Source organism: Neopsephotus bourkii, unplaced genomic scaffold (genome assembly GCF_033783945.1).
Source record: "Neopsephotus bourkii isolate Nb327-2 ecotype Australia unplaced genomic scaffold, CSIRO-AGI_Nbou_v1 NB_1027, whole genome shotgun sequence".
Taxonomy (NCBI): Eukaryota; Metazoa; Chordata; class Aves; order Psittaciformes; family Psittacidae; genus Neopsephotus; species Neopsephotus bourkii.
In genome coordinates, this window is record NW_026901516.1 from 3,342,778 (window position 1) to 3,362,592 (window position 19,815).

General features: G+C 43.3%; 1 protein-coding gene across 1 annotated transcript in view; it reads right to left on the reverse strand.

Moving 5' to 3' along the window:
- The window catches only part of CDH2 (cadherin 2), a 117,202-nt gene extending 97,944 nt beyond the window's left edge, over window positions 1-19,258 (reverse strand). The window contains exons 1-2 of the mRNA XM_061360553.1: window positions 18,521-19,258; window positions 7,453-7,564 (exon numbers count right to left, since the gene is read on the reverse strand). Coding sequence (XP_061216537.1) covers window positions 7,453-7,564; window positions 18,521-18,595 — 187 coding nt within the window. The 5' untranslated portion in view covers window positions 18,596-19,258. The remainder of the gene's footprint in view (window positions 1-7,452; window positions 7,565-18,520) is intronic.
- Window positions 19,259-19,815: the final 557 nt, after the last annotated feature.

Below are 19,815 nucleotides of genomic sequence, written 5' to 3' on the forward strand. Positions count from 1 at the left end.
AGTGTCACAAGTTCAACCCAATGCAATGAATCTGCCTCACTGCATTCAACCAAAATCAGAGCAGTTCAAAACGCACTTGAATTTGTTGATTGACATCAAAGTTTTCAACACAGCAGTATCTGATTTAATGTAGTCATTAAGTGTTTAACTACCACTGGAATTTATCCCTATGTAGTACTGCAGTGTTTTGTAATAAAGGGCATTTCCTATATCAGGTCAATAGGATGCTCTAGTGAACTTGTCTTTCAGATTGTCATTTTTCTAACAAGTCAACAAAAGATGTACAGTAGTCTTAAATGAGAACTTGAATGCATAATTATACATACCATGTGTCTCATGCTAGGCTAACCCAGACGGCCTCACCTGAGATCCACGGATTTCATACACTAATCCACCCACATAAAGGTATTTTGTTTTATTTTTAATGCAGCTGCTGCAAGCAACAGCAACTTTTCTTCTATCACTAGATAAGCCTCTCCTACCTAAGGGCACCTTTGTCTGCTGGGTAGGCTTTCTGCAGCAGCTTTGCAATCACCATTCCTCCCAGCCTCCCCTACAGCACACGTCAGCCTTGGAGAAGGCTACAAATATTAGCGATTCCAGGAGAAATAATGGCCCCTTGGGAATCAGGGCCAGATGGCAGAGTTTAAAACTGAGCTGAGGCTACACTAGATGGTGTTACTAACAGTATAAAGCTAGACCCCGCTTCAGAGGTGGAAACAAACATCTTTGCCATCCCCTGCTGAGCCATGCCCACAGCTTATAGGGGTGGCTGACAACTCAGTTCTCATAATTCATACTTCTGCACGCAGAAAGGACACTACATTTGAAATCCTCATAAGAAACCAGCTGAATATAGGAAAATGTAATAAGTACTAATTAATTCAGTGCATTCCAAGTAAATGCACCATAAACAGAAATTACTACCAGAACTGGACTAATTAACTAAGATAGTAATTTGCACATCCCAGAACACTGCAACCGTTCAGGATTTCTATAATTGCTCTGCAAGCTTATTTTTTTCTTTATAAAGATGTAGGTATAAGAGTCTACACTGGGAACACAGGCAATGTTCCTTCTGCAGGGAATAGGGGCGAGTCAGGCTTCTTCTCAGGAAAAAGTGGACAGAATAGTGCATTTAGGAATTATTTTGGTTTTACTACAAAATTTATTTCCACCTCTATGCAAATATTCCATAAAAGGAAAACATTTTGTTTAGGTTTCCTTTAGAATGTCTTCTTATCTGGAACTCAAGAGAAATTCTTTGATACCATATATACAAATTGATCCAAACACAGTTATTCCGTAACAGCTTAAGGGTCCACCGAGGGACAATGGAGTTAACGTTTCTGAAATGTCTGTCCTATGCACACATCCAGAACATCACTGAATTTCACTACTTATATTTATTCTATTCTTTTATAATACATACATATGTTTATCTATATGTAACATTTGGCATACAACTTTGCAATGAGAAAATACGAACATTAATCAGCAGCTTAATACTAAAGAGTAAAAGCAGGTATCATATGAATTAAATGTAGAACTTTTAAGTTCTGTAAAGTCACCCTTCAAGCAGATATTTCACCACTGTTCAGCAACGTGAACATGTTATGTATACTCTAAGATATATTCTATGTTTAACTAAGGAGTGGGGAAAAGGAAACCACATGTTAACAAAAGCAATCACTTGCTTCCGCAAAAGAAAGCTCTGATTTTCAGGGGACAAATATCCGAGAATACATTAAGAGCTTAGTATGTGAATAGACCACAGGCATCATAAAACAGGCACTGTGCTAGTGTAGTTAAAGCAAACAGAAGCAGCTCCTCCAATCCAGGAGAGTAAGCTCAGTACTGACACAGGAGAATTTAGGATGCTGTGGGGTACGGGAAGAGGACAAAAGTAAAGCTGAAAAGAAGAGGAAAAGGACTAGAAAGGCAAGAGACTGAGAACTGGAATGCAAATGTAACAAAATAAAACAAGACACATCACCAAGTAAGAGCATTAAAATTTACTCTGCTTTACATGGTAGAGGGGAAAGCTAAACCTACTAAATGTTAAGCAGAACTGAGAATATATTTTTCCCCAACATAAGCTTCTGCAGAAAAAAAAAGTAATAGTAATTCTCACTCCCACTAAGGCTTAAAAGAATAACCAGAATGGTTGTGGTTTGGGTTTTTTTGGGAGGGAGGAGGGGTAAGGGTACAGGAAGAGAATTTCAGCAAACAATATATTTGGGAAGAACTAAAACATTTTTTCCCCAGCTTGCCAGCAGCTCATAGAGAGACCCAATCCATCTGAGATTCTTTGGCTGTCTTCCTAGAAGGAACTTGTCAACTTGCCTTTTTGCTTAAGGCAAGGAGACTTCAAACAAAGTGGTTACCAATTTTTTTATTTATTTTTTTTCATGGGGAGAGTCCTTTTTTTTTTTGAGGGGGCGTTTAGGGAGGGGGAAGACTAATTTTCCTCTGCGAAAATATGATTCTGCTAAAAATACTTTATCTGTCTTTACTCTTAACACGCACCAGAATATCAAAGCTACTATAGTAAGAATACAGTTGTGTAACAGTTGCTTATAGAAAGGAACAAGACCTAAGCCTTAAAAGATATGCTGCTGTCTTCAGTTTTAAGCATGGTGGTATTTTTAAAAGGAATTTTATCCTTAGCTGATGATGGGCTTTTCTATGTAGGATGATAAAACACCACTAGCACTTCACAAAGAAGAGAAGTGGCTTCACCTGGGACAGTCAGTGCCCATGTAACCTCCACCACATCACAAAGAAATATTAGTCACTCTTAAATACCAGGCAATGCCTGAGCACCGCATTTACAGCAATGCATTTCTGTGTTGTGTCCGACCAACTGGTATTTTCAATAGTAAGCTACAGAATAAGTCAGTGGGAATGCAAAAATCAAGTTTTGTCACTCAGTCTGAAAGCATCAAAACAAATATTTTCTAAGCATTTCACTGCTAGAAGAGAGAAGGCAGCAGGGACACCTCGGCTCTGTTTAAGTATACAAGATCTTTTAGCAAAATCTAAAGGAGTAGGAGTGAGAGTTTACACCAGATAAATTAGCTAACCACGTTCATTTTATGGTTTCATGAGCACTTGGTACCAGGCTCAAAGAGGAGGGAAGGTATAAGCGTGCCTCTTTTGGCAACAGCATGAGCTTGACCCGGCTTAAATGGCTCATGGAACTGTGCTGTTACTCATCCATAATCACCACTTATCTTAGTAATCAACACCAAAACTATTTTTTCTCTATCACTGTGCAAGTCAAAGTGCTAAGAAATATTTTACGGCTACACAACGCTCAAAGGATACATCTGAATCATGTCTAGACAATGAATTTGCTTAGAGGAAAACTAAAATAATGCATTTTGCAACAGGCCAGACATTGTTAAAATAGTCTTTGAAAGATATGAAACTACTAAAATAAATTACCAGAGATATGATACTGCAAATAACCATTCAAGTAATTTTCCTAGGTGAATGATTTTAGCAGAAATGCATTATTTGTATCTTAAAATTTGTAGGATGTAGAACAAAGATTAGATAAGCAGGCGTATCAAACTGCCACAAGTACTTTTTCTTGGATAAACTACAGAACTGCAATAAAACCTGCACAAGTAAAGGCATTTAACATACTGGACAGAAGTCCTTCTTTAACTTAACCTCTTCTTCTCTTGAGTACTACATTAATAAATTGGGGGGGGTGGGGGGGGGGGTGTTCACTTTTCCAATTTATTCTGAATACATTGTTCCACTGATTTTTCATATATTCCGACATCTGAACACACAGATAACAACTGAAGATGGGGCCTCTCATGCCCTCATGTACAGAATGAGAAACTAATAAATGCTGACATACTATTCTAGACATATAAATGAACAAAGCCATTATCAGTTAAAAACTTTCTTTTTTTTTTTTATACAATAGGAAGAAGTCTAACCCTCCTTCAAAAATAACCTGATCTCCTTCTACAACAAAGTGACCTGCTTAGTGAATGAGGGAAAGGCTGTGGATGTTTTCTGCCTAGACTTTTGTGAAGCCTTTGACACCACTTCCCACAGCATTCTCCTGGAGAAACTGGCTGCTCATGGCTTGAACAGGCATACTCTTCATTTGGTAAAAAACTGGCTAGATGGCCAAGGACAAAGAGTGGCGGTGAACAGAATTCAATCCCACTGGCAACCAGCCAGAAGTAGCATTGCACACTACTTGTCAGGATTGGGGTCAGTCCTGTTTAGTTTTTTTATCAATGATCTGGATGAGGGGATCAAAAACATCCTTGAGAAGGTTGTAGTCAACACCAAGTTGTGCTGGAGTGTTGATCTGCTTGAGGCTAGGAAGGCTCTACAAAATGATCTGGACAGGGTGGATAGATCAGCTGAAGCCAACTATATGAGGTTCAACAAGGCTCAGACCCGGGTCCTGCACTTGTGTCACAGCAATCCCATGAAACACTACAGGCTTGAGGAAGAGTGGCTGGAAAAGATGGACTTGGAAAAGGACTTGGGGGTGTTGGTCAACAGCTGGCAGAAGATTAGATCGAAGTATGCCAACAACATCAGAACTAGTGTGGTCAGCAGGGCCAGGGCAGTTATAGCCCCCCTGTTCTGCACTATGTTCTGTTTGGGGCCCCTCACGACAAAGACACTGAGGTGCTGGAGCAGGTCCAGAGAAGGGCAACAAAGATGGTCAAGGGTCTAGAGCATAAGTCTGATGAGGAGCAGCTGAGGGAACTGGGATTGCTTAGCCTGGAGAAAAGAGGGGTCTCTCAGGGGAGACCTTATTGCTCTCTGCAACTATCTGAAAGGAGGTTGTAGCAAGGTAGTGTCATTCTCTTATTGCTAAGGAACAAGTGACAGAAGGAACAGCCCCAAGTTGCACCAGGGAAGGTTTAGACTGGATATTATGAAAAATTTCTTCACCAAAAGGCTTGTCAAGCAAGCTCTTGAACAGGCTGGCCAGTGCAGTGGTTAAGTATTTAAAAGATGTGTAGATGTGGCACCTACGGACATGGTTTAGTGGTAGACTTGACAGTGCTAGGTTGGACTTGATGTTATTAAAGTCCTTTTCCAACCTCAATGATTCTATGATTCTACACAGTAAAAGAGGCAAGACAACTAAGATCAGAATCAAGCCTATGGTTACTCTTAAGAAACAAGTATCACACAACTACACTTGACTTGCAGAGTCATCTGAATCCAGTTAAATAACCAGAAAACAGGCTTTTGACAACAACAGTATTTCAAAACAGCAGTGTAATTAAATTTAAGTCAAAGCTATGCAATGATGGACTGTATGTTTATGTGTAACCAGCAAATTATATGCTTTTAAGCATGTCAAAATTTTCAAAAGAATTAACCACTGCAGTAATTCAGCTGGGAAAACAGTGGTAGGAAAAATCTCCCCCAGGTCATTTTTCAACCAGCTGATACGATGTGTATGCCTCATACAGTTTTTCCAGTTCCTACTTCCCTAAAATGCTATGCGCTTTAATACCATTCAAGGACAAAACAACAGTCATGCTTCACTCACTTCTGAGAAGCAAGAGAAGAGACTGTGTGAATGCAATGACTAATGAGAAAGGAAGTTAGTCTCCCATCCTACATTCCTAGTTCAGACTTAGATAAGGCTGGTCAGTCATTATCATCAGATTTGCATGAACGATGCCAACAAAGAATTAGTGGGCAGTCCACTATGGTCCCCAGGTGGTGGACAAAAAAAGGGGAGAAATTGCAGAAAGGGTCTTGATTCCATGAAGAGTGAGCAGAACTTTCACATGACAGAGTAGATCTCAAAACTTATGTGATCTCCACTGTAAGATAAACTGATGGTATGATAATTAACCAGTAACAAATAGTTGGTGGTTTCAAGACAACACCTTTGGAAAGCTCTTGCCGTCTGTGCTCTACATCCCCATTTCCACCACTTTCTCTAGGTTTGCACATCACCTACCCCAGAAGTTCTCAGTGCTGACGGCTACTGCAGGAGTCTGTAGGAGAGTCATCTATTAACTCCCATCTGGTGAAAAAGCAAGAAAATTCTCTTTCCTTTTTATTATTTTCTCAGTTGGCAGAACATTTACTTTAATACATGAATTTCTAAGCTGTACTTTAATAAAAGGGAAGTCTGTGGTGGCAGAATATACTTCCTTGAAGAAGAACAGAAAAAGCTTTAATAACTCAAGTTTAAATACACTAAGGCTAATCAATTCATCCTGTATTCACATTTCCATTATAATTCTAAAAAAGCACAAAATAGGTCTGCAAAATATAATTAAGGAGAAACTGCTACATGCAGCATGTAAAATCAAGACTACAGCTTTTACTTCATTTGTTTTGCAGACTCATTAGATTTTTTTTCATTTAAATGTCTTGATCTGTGTAACCATATTTATATGTGAAAGAAACAACAAATTAAATTAAATTAGTACTTATTTAAGATGTATTTGAAACCATCTAAAACTAATGTTCTTAGTTCCACAATTTCCAAATTAGATTAAAAAAAATACTATGGCAGCAGCTCACAAAACGGGCAAATTAATGCAAATTTTTTTAAATGTTCTACTTCTCCAAACTTGTACACTGAAACTTAACTGGTTGGGAAACCCAGGAAAGATCCAGAGCATGTGCTGTGAAAAACAAATAGAGACACAAAAAAGCAACAGACTGAATTCCCAGCCTGGACAACCTGAAGGCAAATGATCTGACTGCAGTGCATCCCTGATGACGGCAAGGGTTCGCACTTGCCAAGCACACCATGAGCTTGGGAGCGGCTCATTCTCATCCTGGGCACCGTGCCATTCTGATGCAGGTAGATGCCAGGGTGAGAGAGCAGTGCGCTGCCCTGCCTCTCCTGGCATGGTTCCTTGCAGAGGCCAGCACTGAGGTCACCAACCGAGGGCTCACAGGCTGCCTGTCCTGTGTCTTACTTTCCACAGGTGTTTCTCTTCAGGTTGCCAGGAAAAAGCAGTAAGGGAGCTATCTCTGCATTAATATGAGCGCTAGTACTAGGTGTAAATGCAGTACTTCTGTGGGAGATGTAAAGCAGAATAGAGATCTTCTTTACATCCTCATCATTCCTACATGGGCTCTAAGTTTAGACTGATGACATATGTATTGTCAGTGGGAAGAAGAAACAGCAGTGTGAATGCTGGGCTGAGAGTTAGTGGACAATCATGGGAAGGTTCGTAACACTCAGTATTTTCAGATTACAGTCAACAGAGGTGCATGTGCTACCACTAATGCCAACGGATTTTCCAAGTCCTATGACAGCAATCAAAACATAATCACAGAGCAGCTGATGTCCTTTCCTGCAAGAGTTTGTGCCCTATTTAAAGTTGAAAATGTGCTCCAGAGCAATTTAGGGTTACAACTAGAGAAAACTAAAGAAAAATAAAACAAAAACAGTATCAAAGCATGTTTTTCTAATCATACCATTCAGAAGAGGCTGTCCTCCATGTACACTTCTTGACACCACTGCACTGTGAACATCTTCAGGAAATCCAGTCTTGCATGACATATCTTCACAGCTTGCTTTTATCGGTGCCTGAAATGCAAGATGAAATTTATGTAATGCTCACAACCTTCTTTCACCAGAGAAACATTCCAGTTGGCACATACTCCATTTTGCTGCTGCTTTGTACAGGCAGCATCTTTGTTTCTGAATGACTGCAATTAGGACCGCGGGGGCAAAGGGTTAATCTTTCTGATAACTGGAATGGAAGGAACAAATCCCACTTGTCTGGTAAGACCTAAATAATACACAACCTTGATTCTTCTGACAACTGAACATTTCCACAAAACCAGCCATCGAGGCTGAAGGGGAATCATAGGGGGAACAAAAACATTCTTTTCTCTGGAAATAAATGTTGCACAAAAAAACACTGCCAACTTTTTCATAGTCAGATTACTTGAGAGGAACAACTTCAACCACTGATTTAAAACACTTTATTTAGAGTTTTTCTATGTGAGGCTTCACCAGCACAAGTAAACTAAGATAAAATGCTACACTTGCACTAACTTAACAGAACTTGTATTTGCACTAGCATTCAAACAGATACCATATAAAGCCAAATGTTTCCAATGCAATCTCCTTCTATTTCAAAGGGACATTAAGTTAAAAGGAGACCAGCTCATTATTAAATTTGCACAACAAGGGGAGAACAGAGCCACTGAAACTTTGTTCTCTCACTTGTTAAGAAAGTTTCCCCTCAAATCACTTTTTCAAAGAGTTTCATAAATGCCTTTCTATTAAGAAAGGCAATACAGCATTTGGAAACTTGTTTGTTCTGTAATGTTCCATGTTCAGAAGATAATTCTGATACAGAAGCTCTTTTCCAGCACAGTTTGTCACCTAGTTGGAAAAAGAGTATTAAAAAAAATCATGCAATTTTCTGTGGCAAAGGGCTTAGATTTCTTTGGAGTGAGTTGCTTTTGCCTCATTTTAGCGCCACACAAGACAACAGCCCACCTTACATGTGGCTAACTGACCATACTTGGCAAAACCCCTTTCATGCTGCACAAGGCGGAGAGGCCAGCTCCCACGCCAGCCTGGGCTGAGATATTTCTGAGAAATTGTGAGAGCCCTCACAGCATCACAAACACGCCTACATGACAAGTAAAGGCCTATCCATGTGCATACCCAGATGTAGTATATGGTCTTTGACAGCACGAGCAACTATGCTGCTATGTCATACCTAAATTTGATCAAGACTTAAATTAGATTTTCCTTTTTACTTTCCCAGATGGGCTTCCATCAAGTAGACCCACTCAAGGCCACGTAAGCATGTCTGCATACATTTGGCAAAGAAACACTACAGGAAAAAGAAAAAAGGGATAGAGAAGGAGGAGATTATGGTGCACGCTCATCATAGTAACCTCAGGGAAAGAGAGCATTAGAACAGAGGTGGGACAGAAGCATATCAAACCAGAAGGGCTCCCTCAGGGAAGAGGGATCAGGCAGCAGCGGTGTAATCTCTCCACTGACACACATGGCCAAACTCAGCATGCCAACCCCTATTAGAATAACTTTATCACTAAAACAAGGAGGCATTTATAGCGCACTGTATTGCACCAACATGGTCCTAACTAAGCAGCTCAACAGGGACACTACCAAAAAAGAAAAATATTTACGACCTAACTCTCAAGTTAATTCACTATTCAGGTAAGCAGCAGGCAAGAGAACTTGTAACTATCAAATGTTAGGTGAACTTAAACTGTGGTATGGACTTAACTGTGACTTAAATACTACACCAGTATCTCACTTTGTGCAATTACTTATGTACTTTAAAATATTTATATGGCGACCCTAAAGAGAAAGCAAACAAAGTAACAGTTTAAGCTACAATGGGACTATGCTACTTGGAACTTGGATCCATAGCTAAGCCCAAACAGTCCACTTGTTAAGTTTTTAAGATAAAAAGATGGCAAATCAAAACTAACTACGATTCCAACTGCCAGTTTCCTCAGCTTCAGAACTCAAATCACAGGTTTGGTAAGGTTTCCATAATTAGAAAGAAAAACAGTAAGGCTCATTTAAACTACTGTGCAAAAGGTAACCTCAAAACAAACGTGATGGAGAAAAAAGAAAAAAAAAAAAAGCTTTTCATGGTATCCTTGAAACAAAAAGGTCCTGGGTGGGCAGCTGAGCAGATAGCTGGATTTTTAACAAGTCTGCACTGATGCGCCTGGGAATCTTTCAGCCTTTCTAGCAATCTATATGTACTAAACAGCTCTTATAAACTGAAACAATGCTCACTGAAACAAAGGCTGGGGGACATGAATAGAGAGCCTTCTTTATTCTTTCACTTGCAGCCATCAATTTTATCCAGAAACAAAAGACTGTACTCTGCTCTCCAAAAACAGCCCTTTGTAAAGATTGTTTGAGAATAAAAACACAAGGAAAAGAAGAATTCAAATTTTCAGCAATTCTTAATCGCCCTATGTTAAGCATTTTGAATTAAGTAGAAGCTGTAGCTTCAGACACACTGGGTCATATGAAGTTCAGCCTAGGAGTACCGCAAGACTTAAACCATTATAACTAAAAGCAGAAGAGGATGCTGAAACATTTTTATCCCCTTAACTGGGGAAAAATAGGAAAGCCAGAGAAGATTATGGGAAACATTACTGTAATTTACAGGATTTTGTGTGATTGGTACAAGACTATTTCAAACCTAAGATAATATTAGTCGTACATTCATCTACACAAGGCCAGTACTTAAAAATACCTTATCTTTTAAGGTGGAAAGCAATTACTTCATCTTATACCCATATAAAACATACTTAATGGAGTTGCAAAGTGTTGAACAAGCTCAGCACTTGGAACATTCTCCTCTCAAGTACTAACCAATTTCACTAAAGCAAAATAGGGTTAATACCAAAAAACTGTTCTGCTTTCCTCATCCTTATGGATGGCTTATTCAGTCATTTTTAACTGACTGAATGAGTTACCAGCATTACTATCTCCAGAGCTAAAGAGCTAACACCAAGTCAAACGTGGTGTCAGACCATGCATATAAACTCAGTACTGTAGACTTCAGCTTAAATGCAATAGGCAAACTGCAATTAAGAAGCAACACAATGTAAATTACAGGTCCCCTGTCAAAGTTATTATTCAATCAATTAGAAGAATTGCCCATTTTGATACACTTACGGCAGTTAAGCCTGCAGTTTTCATACCCTGCTCCTCAGTTACTTTCTAGATACCTACCTAGAAACCTGTGGTTTAATTTCAAGGTTGTATTCCAGTTTAACTTGAAAAAAACAAGCAATGACCTGTTGAAAGTCTCAACTCCACAATTCTAAAGGATTCATGGTTACATCTTGTTCTAAACACCACTAGTAAGCATCTTCCAACAACATGGGCCTCACTCATGTGAAAAGATCATAAATTAAAACAAGAATAAAAGCAGACAGGATTGCTTTACTAGTGTTGACAGTTCTAGACTAATATCTCTTCCCAATTCCCATACTCTCTAAAAAGTAGCCATATTTAGAATGTGGGTCTGTAAAGAAACATCTGTTTAAAAATGCAAGCTCACCACACAACTGTAGAACGCAATTTTTTATCACAACACGCATTCTGAATTTGCAGAATTGGGCTCCTGAAGACAGCTTTCAAATAGGGCTGATGTTTTTCTCTCTGCATATACTCTACACCACTGGAGCTCACTAGCAGCTATTAATCTGAAATATCAAAGTCTCTGCTCTTCCACTGTGTCTGCAGGTACTTCAACATTAGATTTGTTAACACTGATTGTATAAAATGCAAGGAAAGTTGCTTCTGAAAGACTGCTTCCTTTTACACTCATTGTAGCTTATTCCTATAGGAAAATAAACCCAGGTAGTAAAATGAGAAATAGAGGGGTATGCATGAGAGAAAATGTCATACCATACAGTTATAATTGGACATAGTACAGGCTGCTGGTTGCCCAGTCCAACCAATTCACAGGGCATTATTGTGCGAAGCTCAAAACAACATCTGACATAATTATATGTATGACAGAGCAGGACATGGTATTTGAGATCTCCCTCCTTAATAACCACCATTAATTCACAACTTTGACAGTAATATTCAACTTAAGAACAGATCATAAAAACATTAATGACTGTGTTTAAAGACTGGGTGTTTCTTCATTAATTTAAGGGCCAAGATGTTATCCAATACTCATTTACAACTTGGGTATCCCAGGGAACATCCTATTTTTAGTTTTGTACACGTACGTCATCCAACATAGTGGGATATGCTGTATAAGGTGGGCCTTCTTTTATCATCGGTATCTACTTACTATCATAAGGCTTACAAAAAAAATAGTCTGCACGACAACAGACAACTCCAAAATGCTTTAGCTGCTAAACTTGAAAACATTCCGCAATTCTTTCTTAATCTGACTTGCTGCAGCAAAGAGCTGCAACAGTTTATACTCTCATGGTACTCAGTACTCCAGCAAATGCAGTCAAGTACAATTTGTTTTCAACCATAGGTTGCAACTGGAGAAAAAGAAAAATGCCTTTCATTCAAATAATTATGGAAGTCAAAAGCTTTCAAACTGGGTACGAGACTACATCCTCCCAGAGATCATTCAGGTACACTAGAAAGGGCTTTCGCTGTGCCATCTTCACTTCTAATTAGTGCTCTGCTTCACGAACCAGGATAATTTTAGATCAGAAAATCCAGTTTCTTAAGCCAACACTTAAAGCTCTCACTCTCCCCAAATAAAGGATCTGCCATTTTCATGGTACCACCCAGTTTAAAATGAGTTGCCTTGAACCCACTACTGGTTCACCACCACAGCTTTTTAGATGAGTTTCACAAATCATATTTGTACCCTTTTCTCTTAACCCTAACTGGGAGACAACATTTGTTTGCCTTATCAAACACGTTGACACTTATTTGGCATGTTCCATGTAGCACAAAGCCATAGCCCAGGTTGGACTATTCTCTTCCTCCAATCAGAGGAACAGGGTTTGCTGCATCTCCCAAGACACATGGATCTCCAGACAAGCCACAGCTCTCATCAGAGAAGGACATCTTAAGATTTCAACTGCAGTAAAAAAATCAAATTGAATTTCTGCAAGTCGCATTTTTTAATATTCAAAAACAACAACAACAAAAAAAAAAACTAAAAAAAAAAAAAAAACACACAACAAAAAAAACAACCCAAGCAAATCATCCTTATGTTTGATGATACATTCTCATTTCTTTAAGAAAGGAAATGACCTCTCTGATTTTATAACAGAATCATAGAGTGGTTTAGGTTGGAAGGGACCTTGAAGATCATCCACTTTGAAACCCTGTGCCATGGGCAGGGACACCTTCCACTAGACCTGGCTGCTTCAAGCCCCATCCAACCTGGCCTTGCACACTTCCAGGGATGGGGCACCCACACCTACAGCCTTCAACTTCACCCACACATTGAACATCTCTGCCCGGACAAACTGTTGTGTACAGGAGGATGCTGCATTTTCCAAAGCCTCACAAGGCCTATTTGGAAGAACTCTTGGGGGATCACAAAATTTTAACTATGTCTTCAGCTGCTGGGTAATAATTATATGCTAATTATAAGAAATGGAGGAGTCCCTAGCGGACTCTGTTGGTAAAAATACGTATTTTAAATATGTCAAGGAGTGCCGAGAGGATAAATGCGCCTTTTGGAAACACTGTATTTAATTAAATACACAAATACTGACTAAAGCCAAATAGTTTAAGTGACATGTTGGAAAGATTTAGCAGTGATATACCTTCCATCTTGGAAGCTGCTGATTTCACATCTGTCTTCGTAAGCCATTTAAAAATAGATACCCTATTTTTCCCTCTTTATTCAGACAACGCTCCCATGGTCTTTCAGTGAGAACCGCAGTATCAAATGATGAATCACGCAGAGAGATATACCTCTCAAGGTAAATGGCAGCACAGTCCAACACCCAGGTGAAAAAGGTCCACCTTGGATCATTTACAAACAACAAACATGCTTTAGCAAAACTCAAATCCTCCCTAAACTCATCCTGCAGTAAAATACAACATCTTCTCTCCTATCAAGACTCACACCTACATATGCTTGGCCAACCAGCGAGTCTCAGTTTGATGACAGGTGAGGAGAAGAGCTGTTCTAATTACTACTGCTACTGCAAAAGACGTTACATATTCCTTCTGCTTTCATTACTCTCCACTCCTGATATGTCTCATTGCATCTTATGCACAACTAGTGCCACTGGGTTAGTGGAAGCACACAATCTATTCAGTAAGGACACTACAGGCTCCTGCTGTGCTTTATAACAGAAAGCAATTTAAACTAAAAATGCCATGGAACATTACAGGTTGCATAGCCTTTGGGGAACAGACTCATGTTTTGTACGTGTACATTGTTTGAAATAAATTAAATTCTCATCCTAATGGGAGCGCTGGTGAACTACTGAAACTACTGCAAGTTTTCTAAACTTTTTTTTTTCTTTTTTGGTTAACCTAAAAAGCATTTTCAAAAACAGCAAGAGACAGAGAGTTTAACTGGTAAATGATCCTCTTACTCCGGCAAGAAAAGCTATTCAACAATTGCTGTTCCTTCCCACATGACAAAAAGTCCCTTACACAAGACTGTCTGTGTTGAGTAAAACAACTTTACTCACAGCTTCCTCAAGCTATTTTTAAATATATACACGCACTTCCATCACAATTATCTTATGCATTACAGTGTTCAGTTATTTTAAAAAAACAAATAAAAATTATTGACATACAAGTGTCACTGAAACTAAATCGAGACGGAACATGACAGGACAGTGATGTTTCTGGGAGTTCCTCCAATTTTTGGGAGCAGAAAAAAAACTAATAGATGGGAGGTTTTTGAATTGTGCACTCTTGACTAGATGTAGTAAAAAAATACGATCATCTGGGGCAATATTTTAAAAACTGGCATAAAAACTATACATTAATCTTTCTAGAACATTAAGCTGCATACCTAGGAAGCAGTACTATGCACAAAGAGAGAGCACAGCAGAAGGTTTTCTAGAAAACACAGTGTTTATTAAAAATATGTAAATTGGCAATACATAAGAACATATACCTCGTTATATAAGCAGTATATACATTTCTGGGCTTGTTACAGTATCTGCTCAGATAAGCAGAACTTGTTTAATACACAAAATTATCTCCTGTTTTGTCAACCAATGACTCAATTTTCGAAAATTCATTTTTGAGCTTATCTGTCCTAAAACAGGTGTAAAAAGCAGTTAAAAATATTTTCATTAAATAAAATACCCACTTTAATAACTAAAGAGATACTTCGAGGTTTTTTTTCTTTAGTTCTGCAATTATCTGAATCTTGAGGATGCATCAGTGGTATCAGTATCACCTAGACCAGCCAGACAAGGATTAGAGAGATCTCTGCTGCAATATCCCACCACATTTAACTTTTCAGATACATTCTTTGAAGACCAAGCAAAACCAGAATACAAAGATCTACATCGAAGAAGGCTGAGGCACTCACATAACTGTCCTGCTCTGGGGCTTATACAACGTGTTATAAAATGCATTAAATTCACTGAAAGAAGTTGAGGCTGGAGTCCAATTTGTTAAAAAAGACACTCTGAATTTCATTTTTTGTGCCTACACAATCACGTATTTACTGTATTACTTAAAAGAGACTAAATTATTTTTTTTTTAGTAATAGTCTAAGACACAGGTGTATGAGAGAGAAGTCGCACCCACAACAGGAGATCTCGCTGCCACTTCTGCACAAACCACTTTTATATGCTTCACCCCAATTCCGCCAGCGACTGCCTCTGAGGGTGATTACTAGAGGGGGCAGCTGGCAGGAAATGCCACTGCTGGATTCTGAGCAGAGGCAGCTTAACAGGAGTGTCATTTAGGGTAGTAGCTTTATCACCTGGACAGATTTGCTAAGAGCTGGAATAAGACCAAAACTGCCTGGAGAGGGTAATAACTTACATCCTCTGTCATCATAATTCAAATTCAAACCAGTCACCTAGACAAAAAAGGCTCCAAAACTGTTTTACTGTTTACTTGTTTCTGATTTAAAAATGGACAACATCCACAGAGTGTTCCCATCACCTTACACATTAAAAAAAAAATAAATATATTTACTCCCTTTTTGAGCACTTCATTTCTATTCCTCTTTTCAGTTCGTTTCTAACTAACAGCAGTTTCATTCCTGTAGCTTTGCCATTCCTTCTTTATCCCTGTTGTCATCCCAGTTCCAAAAACTGTAACTGTTGTTTTGGCCAGAGAAGCAAGCCTGGCTCCTTTCACTCTCTCTTCTGTCAGGTTTTTTCACATACTTCTAGACTCACACCGATTTCTTAACCAGCAAAATAAAGTGCAGTTTTCATTCGCTTATGTCTCATGCAGGTTAACATATTGGCAAAAACCTAACGCCCTATTTCCTGTACCTAAACAGCCCCTACAGATCCGCCTTAAAACCTGCTTCCAGTTACGATCTTCCAAATAATTCCATGACAGCTTTCCTACATCACTGGTGAATAACAAAGTGATCAGCAACTCCAGAAAACAAAGGTAGATAGCTCCTTTATGATGTTGCAGAGAAGGAAAATTAAGTAGGAAGGTTCAACATTTCAAAAGAACCCGATACAGAAAACCTCCTACAAAACAAAAGCAGTAGATATGATGACAGAGAAAAAGAAAAGTTAGCACTGCACCAAGCTTGTGAAGGTTCCTCGCAGTATGCATGAAAGAAGAAGGGGAAGGGAGGGGGGGAAGCTTTTAAAATGAAAGTGTTGTACAGATGCAGGTCCATAAATCTGATTTCATACCCAAGTTCCAATTTTGTTACACACTATTAAAAATCAACCCTAACCTGATTTAATGGATACCCAAACAAGGGGGAAATTGGATTCCCCAACCGTAACGTGCCAGTGACACAGAGTGATACATAAAACCAATATGGCTAGTTCCTGTCCTTAATTCATAGCTTGTACTTCAATTTTAAACCTGCCCTGGGTAGGGAAGGGGGGGCGGGGGGGGGAAGGGGGAGTTGGAGAAAAAAGGTTACTGAAGAATTTGTGCTTTAAAGATTTATTGAGATCAGAAGACTAAACAGAACTGGAAGGATGTACAATAAACAACATAAGGACTTGGGGGGGGGGGGGGGAGAGAGAGAAAAGCTTCACGTATAGATCTGCTGATACACTAGTATTTAGAAAAGAGGGGGAAAGGGGGAAAGGAAATAAACCCAAGTGAAAATCAACCAGTACAGAAAACAAGGGGGGGGGGGGGGGGGGGATAAAACAAAACAAACCCACACCAAATGCATCCCCAAGACAACTGCAGCCTGTAAGTGGCACACCGCAAGTTTCTGAGCAGGAGGGTGGCCACTTTCACATGAATTCGCTCATGCCCAACAGGACACTCCGTGTCACGCCAGCCAGCCCCGTGTCCTCCTAAGACTCAAGGAAAAATCCGCGGCTGCCGTGGAGCAGTGCTTCAGCACCTCGCTCGCTTCAGCAAGTCATCATGCCCTGAGTGTGGTTCAGACACTGCGGGGAAGGAGGACTCGATCGACCGGGGACCCCGTGAGCGGACGGGGGATGCCAGAAGCAGCGGAAGAAGCGACGGAAAGATGAGGGCACTCCTGACCAGCCGCGGCGGAGCGGATGGCTGCACCATGGACAGTGGCTGCGTCCCGCCACCTCCCCCTGCCCTGCGCCAGCCGCTCCTGCGGGAGGGCGCCGGGGCCTCCCTAGCGCCCCGTCCCCACCGCCGGCCTCGCCTCAACCCGCTCCCCCGGCCCGCCAGAAATGCCCCAACCGTAAATACCATTAAGAGGCGATGATCTGCGCCATCTGTCCCTCAGACTTACCGCCTTTCCACCCCCGGCGCCGCGCCGGATACGAGCTCAGCGAGCACAAAGCGGGAGGGGAACCCACCACCACCTTGCCCACCTATCCCCGGCCTCCGCTGGGGTTCCCTAGGCTCCGAGCTCGCTCCGGACACCCCGCGCCGCTCGAGAGGAGCCCAGCCCAACCACCGCCCGGCAGGCACTGCCCTCGCTGCCCCAACCGGGATCCATTTTGTCGTGTCCCCGTCCTCCCCCCGCAGGGTCCCGTCAGTCCCATCTCTCCCCAGCGGCCCCTCGCAGCGGCGCTGGCCGGCAGACCCCTACTTTCTGCACGGAAAGAATCACCCCCCTTTTTCCCCGCCAGACCGGGGCACCTCGGAAGCCGGTACCCACTGGTGCCCCGCTTCCCGAGACTGCGCCCCCGGGACACCCTCCGCTCGGAGCAGGCGGGGAGCCCGCCGGGGGGAGGCAGCAGCAGGACTTTGATAATAATAAATTAAACACTTAGGAGCCCGAGCCCGTCCCAGTGGAAATTCCCGTTAACGAGAGGGGGTGGGGAAGCCCGGCGCCCAAGCGGAGGTTGATTAAATTCTTCCTGGGAAAGGATTAGCGGGCACGGGAGCAGGCGCGGCGCGGTACGCTGGGCCCCAGCCGCCTCAGGAGGGGGGCGGCGGCTGCTGCTCCTGCCGGCAGCTCTGGGACCCCTCTCCACGCCGGGAGGAGGGATGTCCACCCCGTTCCCCTACTCCGTTACTTTGTCCCCCGCGCTCACTGCAGGGCCGAGATCTCATCCTCCTGCCGGCCGAGCGGTTACCGGACATCTCCTCTCGTCCTCCGGCACCTGCTCTCCCAGGAGCTAGGGGGAAACCCGCGTTTCCTCAGCAGCGGCAACGCCGCCACCACCCCTCCCGCCCCGGGGACCCCCTGTCTCCCTCAGCCGGCCACGAGCGCGGCTCCTGCGCCGGGGCTGCCCCCGAGCAGGTGGCTCCGAGCGATCGGTCACAAGTCACCCCGGCTGCAGGGGTCGGGAAGGCTGCCGTCTTCCCGGACTCCCTCCCCGAGATCTCCACCTCAGCGGCGGAGCCCCCTTCTACATTCCCCTCTGCCCCCGGCTCTCCCGCCTTCCCCGGGCATCAGTGCCCGCAGGGGAACAAAGAGACGCAGCCCGGCCCCGCTCCCCGCCGGCGATTGCTTACCTGCTGTAGGGCCGCCAGCAGCATCAGCGCCAGCGGCGGCAGGATCCGCGGCGGCGTTCCCGCTACCCGGCACATTGAGACGAGGAGGGGCGGCAGCAGGGCGGCCCCCAGCAGTTCCGGAGCGCGGCTAGAGCCCGCGGAGCGGGGCGAGGGGAGCAGCAGGGAGGGTCGGGCAGCGGCAGCTGCCGGGAGCTGCGGACGGCGTGTGCCCCGCCTGCCGGAGCCGGCTGCCGCTCTAGCTCATGGGCAGCGATGCAGCGGGGGAAAAGAGAGACGGAGAGAGAGGGGCGGAGGATGGGTGAAAGTCGGCCCTGGGTCAGGCTGCTTTTCTCTCTGCCGAGCCCCCTCCGCGGTGCAGAGAGTGGGCAGGGAAGAGAAGGAGGGGGAGGATGGGTGAACAAAAGGCTGGGAGATAAGAAAGAAGTAGTCGCTGCTTCTGCTGCGAGGCCGGTGCGGCGGCTCCCCTCAGCTGTCTGCCTTCCCCACGCGTGAATCAGTGCCCGCCTCGCTCCTCCCGCCGGTGCCCCCCAGCGAGCTCGGGCAGGCGGCTCTTCTCAGCGCCTCAGTCCGGGCACGCCAGCACCGCCGCTGCGCCGGCCCCAGCCCTGCTGCATGCTCGCCTCGCACTTTCTCTCTCCCTCTTTCTTCTCCTCCCTCCACCCCTCCCCCTGCAGGCAAAACCCTCCGCTGAAGCACAATGATAACAATACCCCGGCAGCCTCTGCCTGCCGTGCGCCTAGCGTACGCGCTTGCACGGTGCCTGCCCGCTGCTGGCAGCTCCCCCTCCGCCTCCCGTCGCTCCCTGCCGGCCGCACGGCCAATGGGAAGGGAACGGCATAGTGAGCGCTGGGGATCGGTGCTGCCCGCGAATAGTAGTGTCCCTGCTGGCTTCCCTGAGATCCGGCTCTGGGGAATAAATTCCAAATTCCAGCCTACCAACTTGGTGTGAAGCAATTGTTTGGGGGGCAAAGAGAGAACTTGCTGGGGAGGGAAGCAATCAGGGACAGAGAGATTGCGCCTTCCCCACCGCGCTCGGTAGGGGCCGGCCGGTGCAACAAGAAGCTGCGGGAGGGGAAGGTGCGGCGGTGCCCAGACCCGCACGGCACACCGGTGCTGGCGGCTCGGCAAAGTTTCGCTCAGCTGTTACTGCTTAGTGGGTTAACTCCCACAGCCCTTCAGTTTTTATTCCCCCCTCCGTTTTTTTCCAAGCTACCTGCTGAATTTTATCCGCAGATGTTTTCAGCAGCTTGGCTGGGGCTGCGGTCCGTGGGTCCAAAAAAATCTCAGCGCGCCTA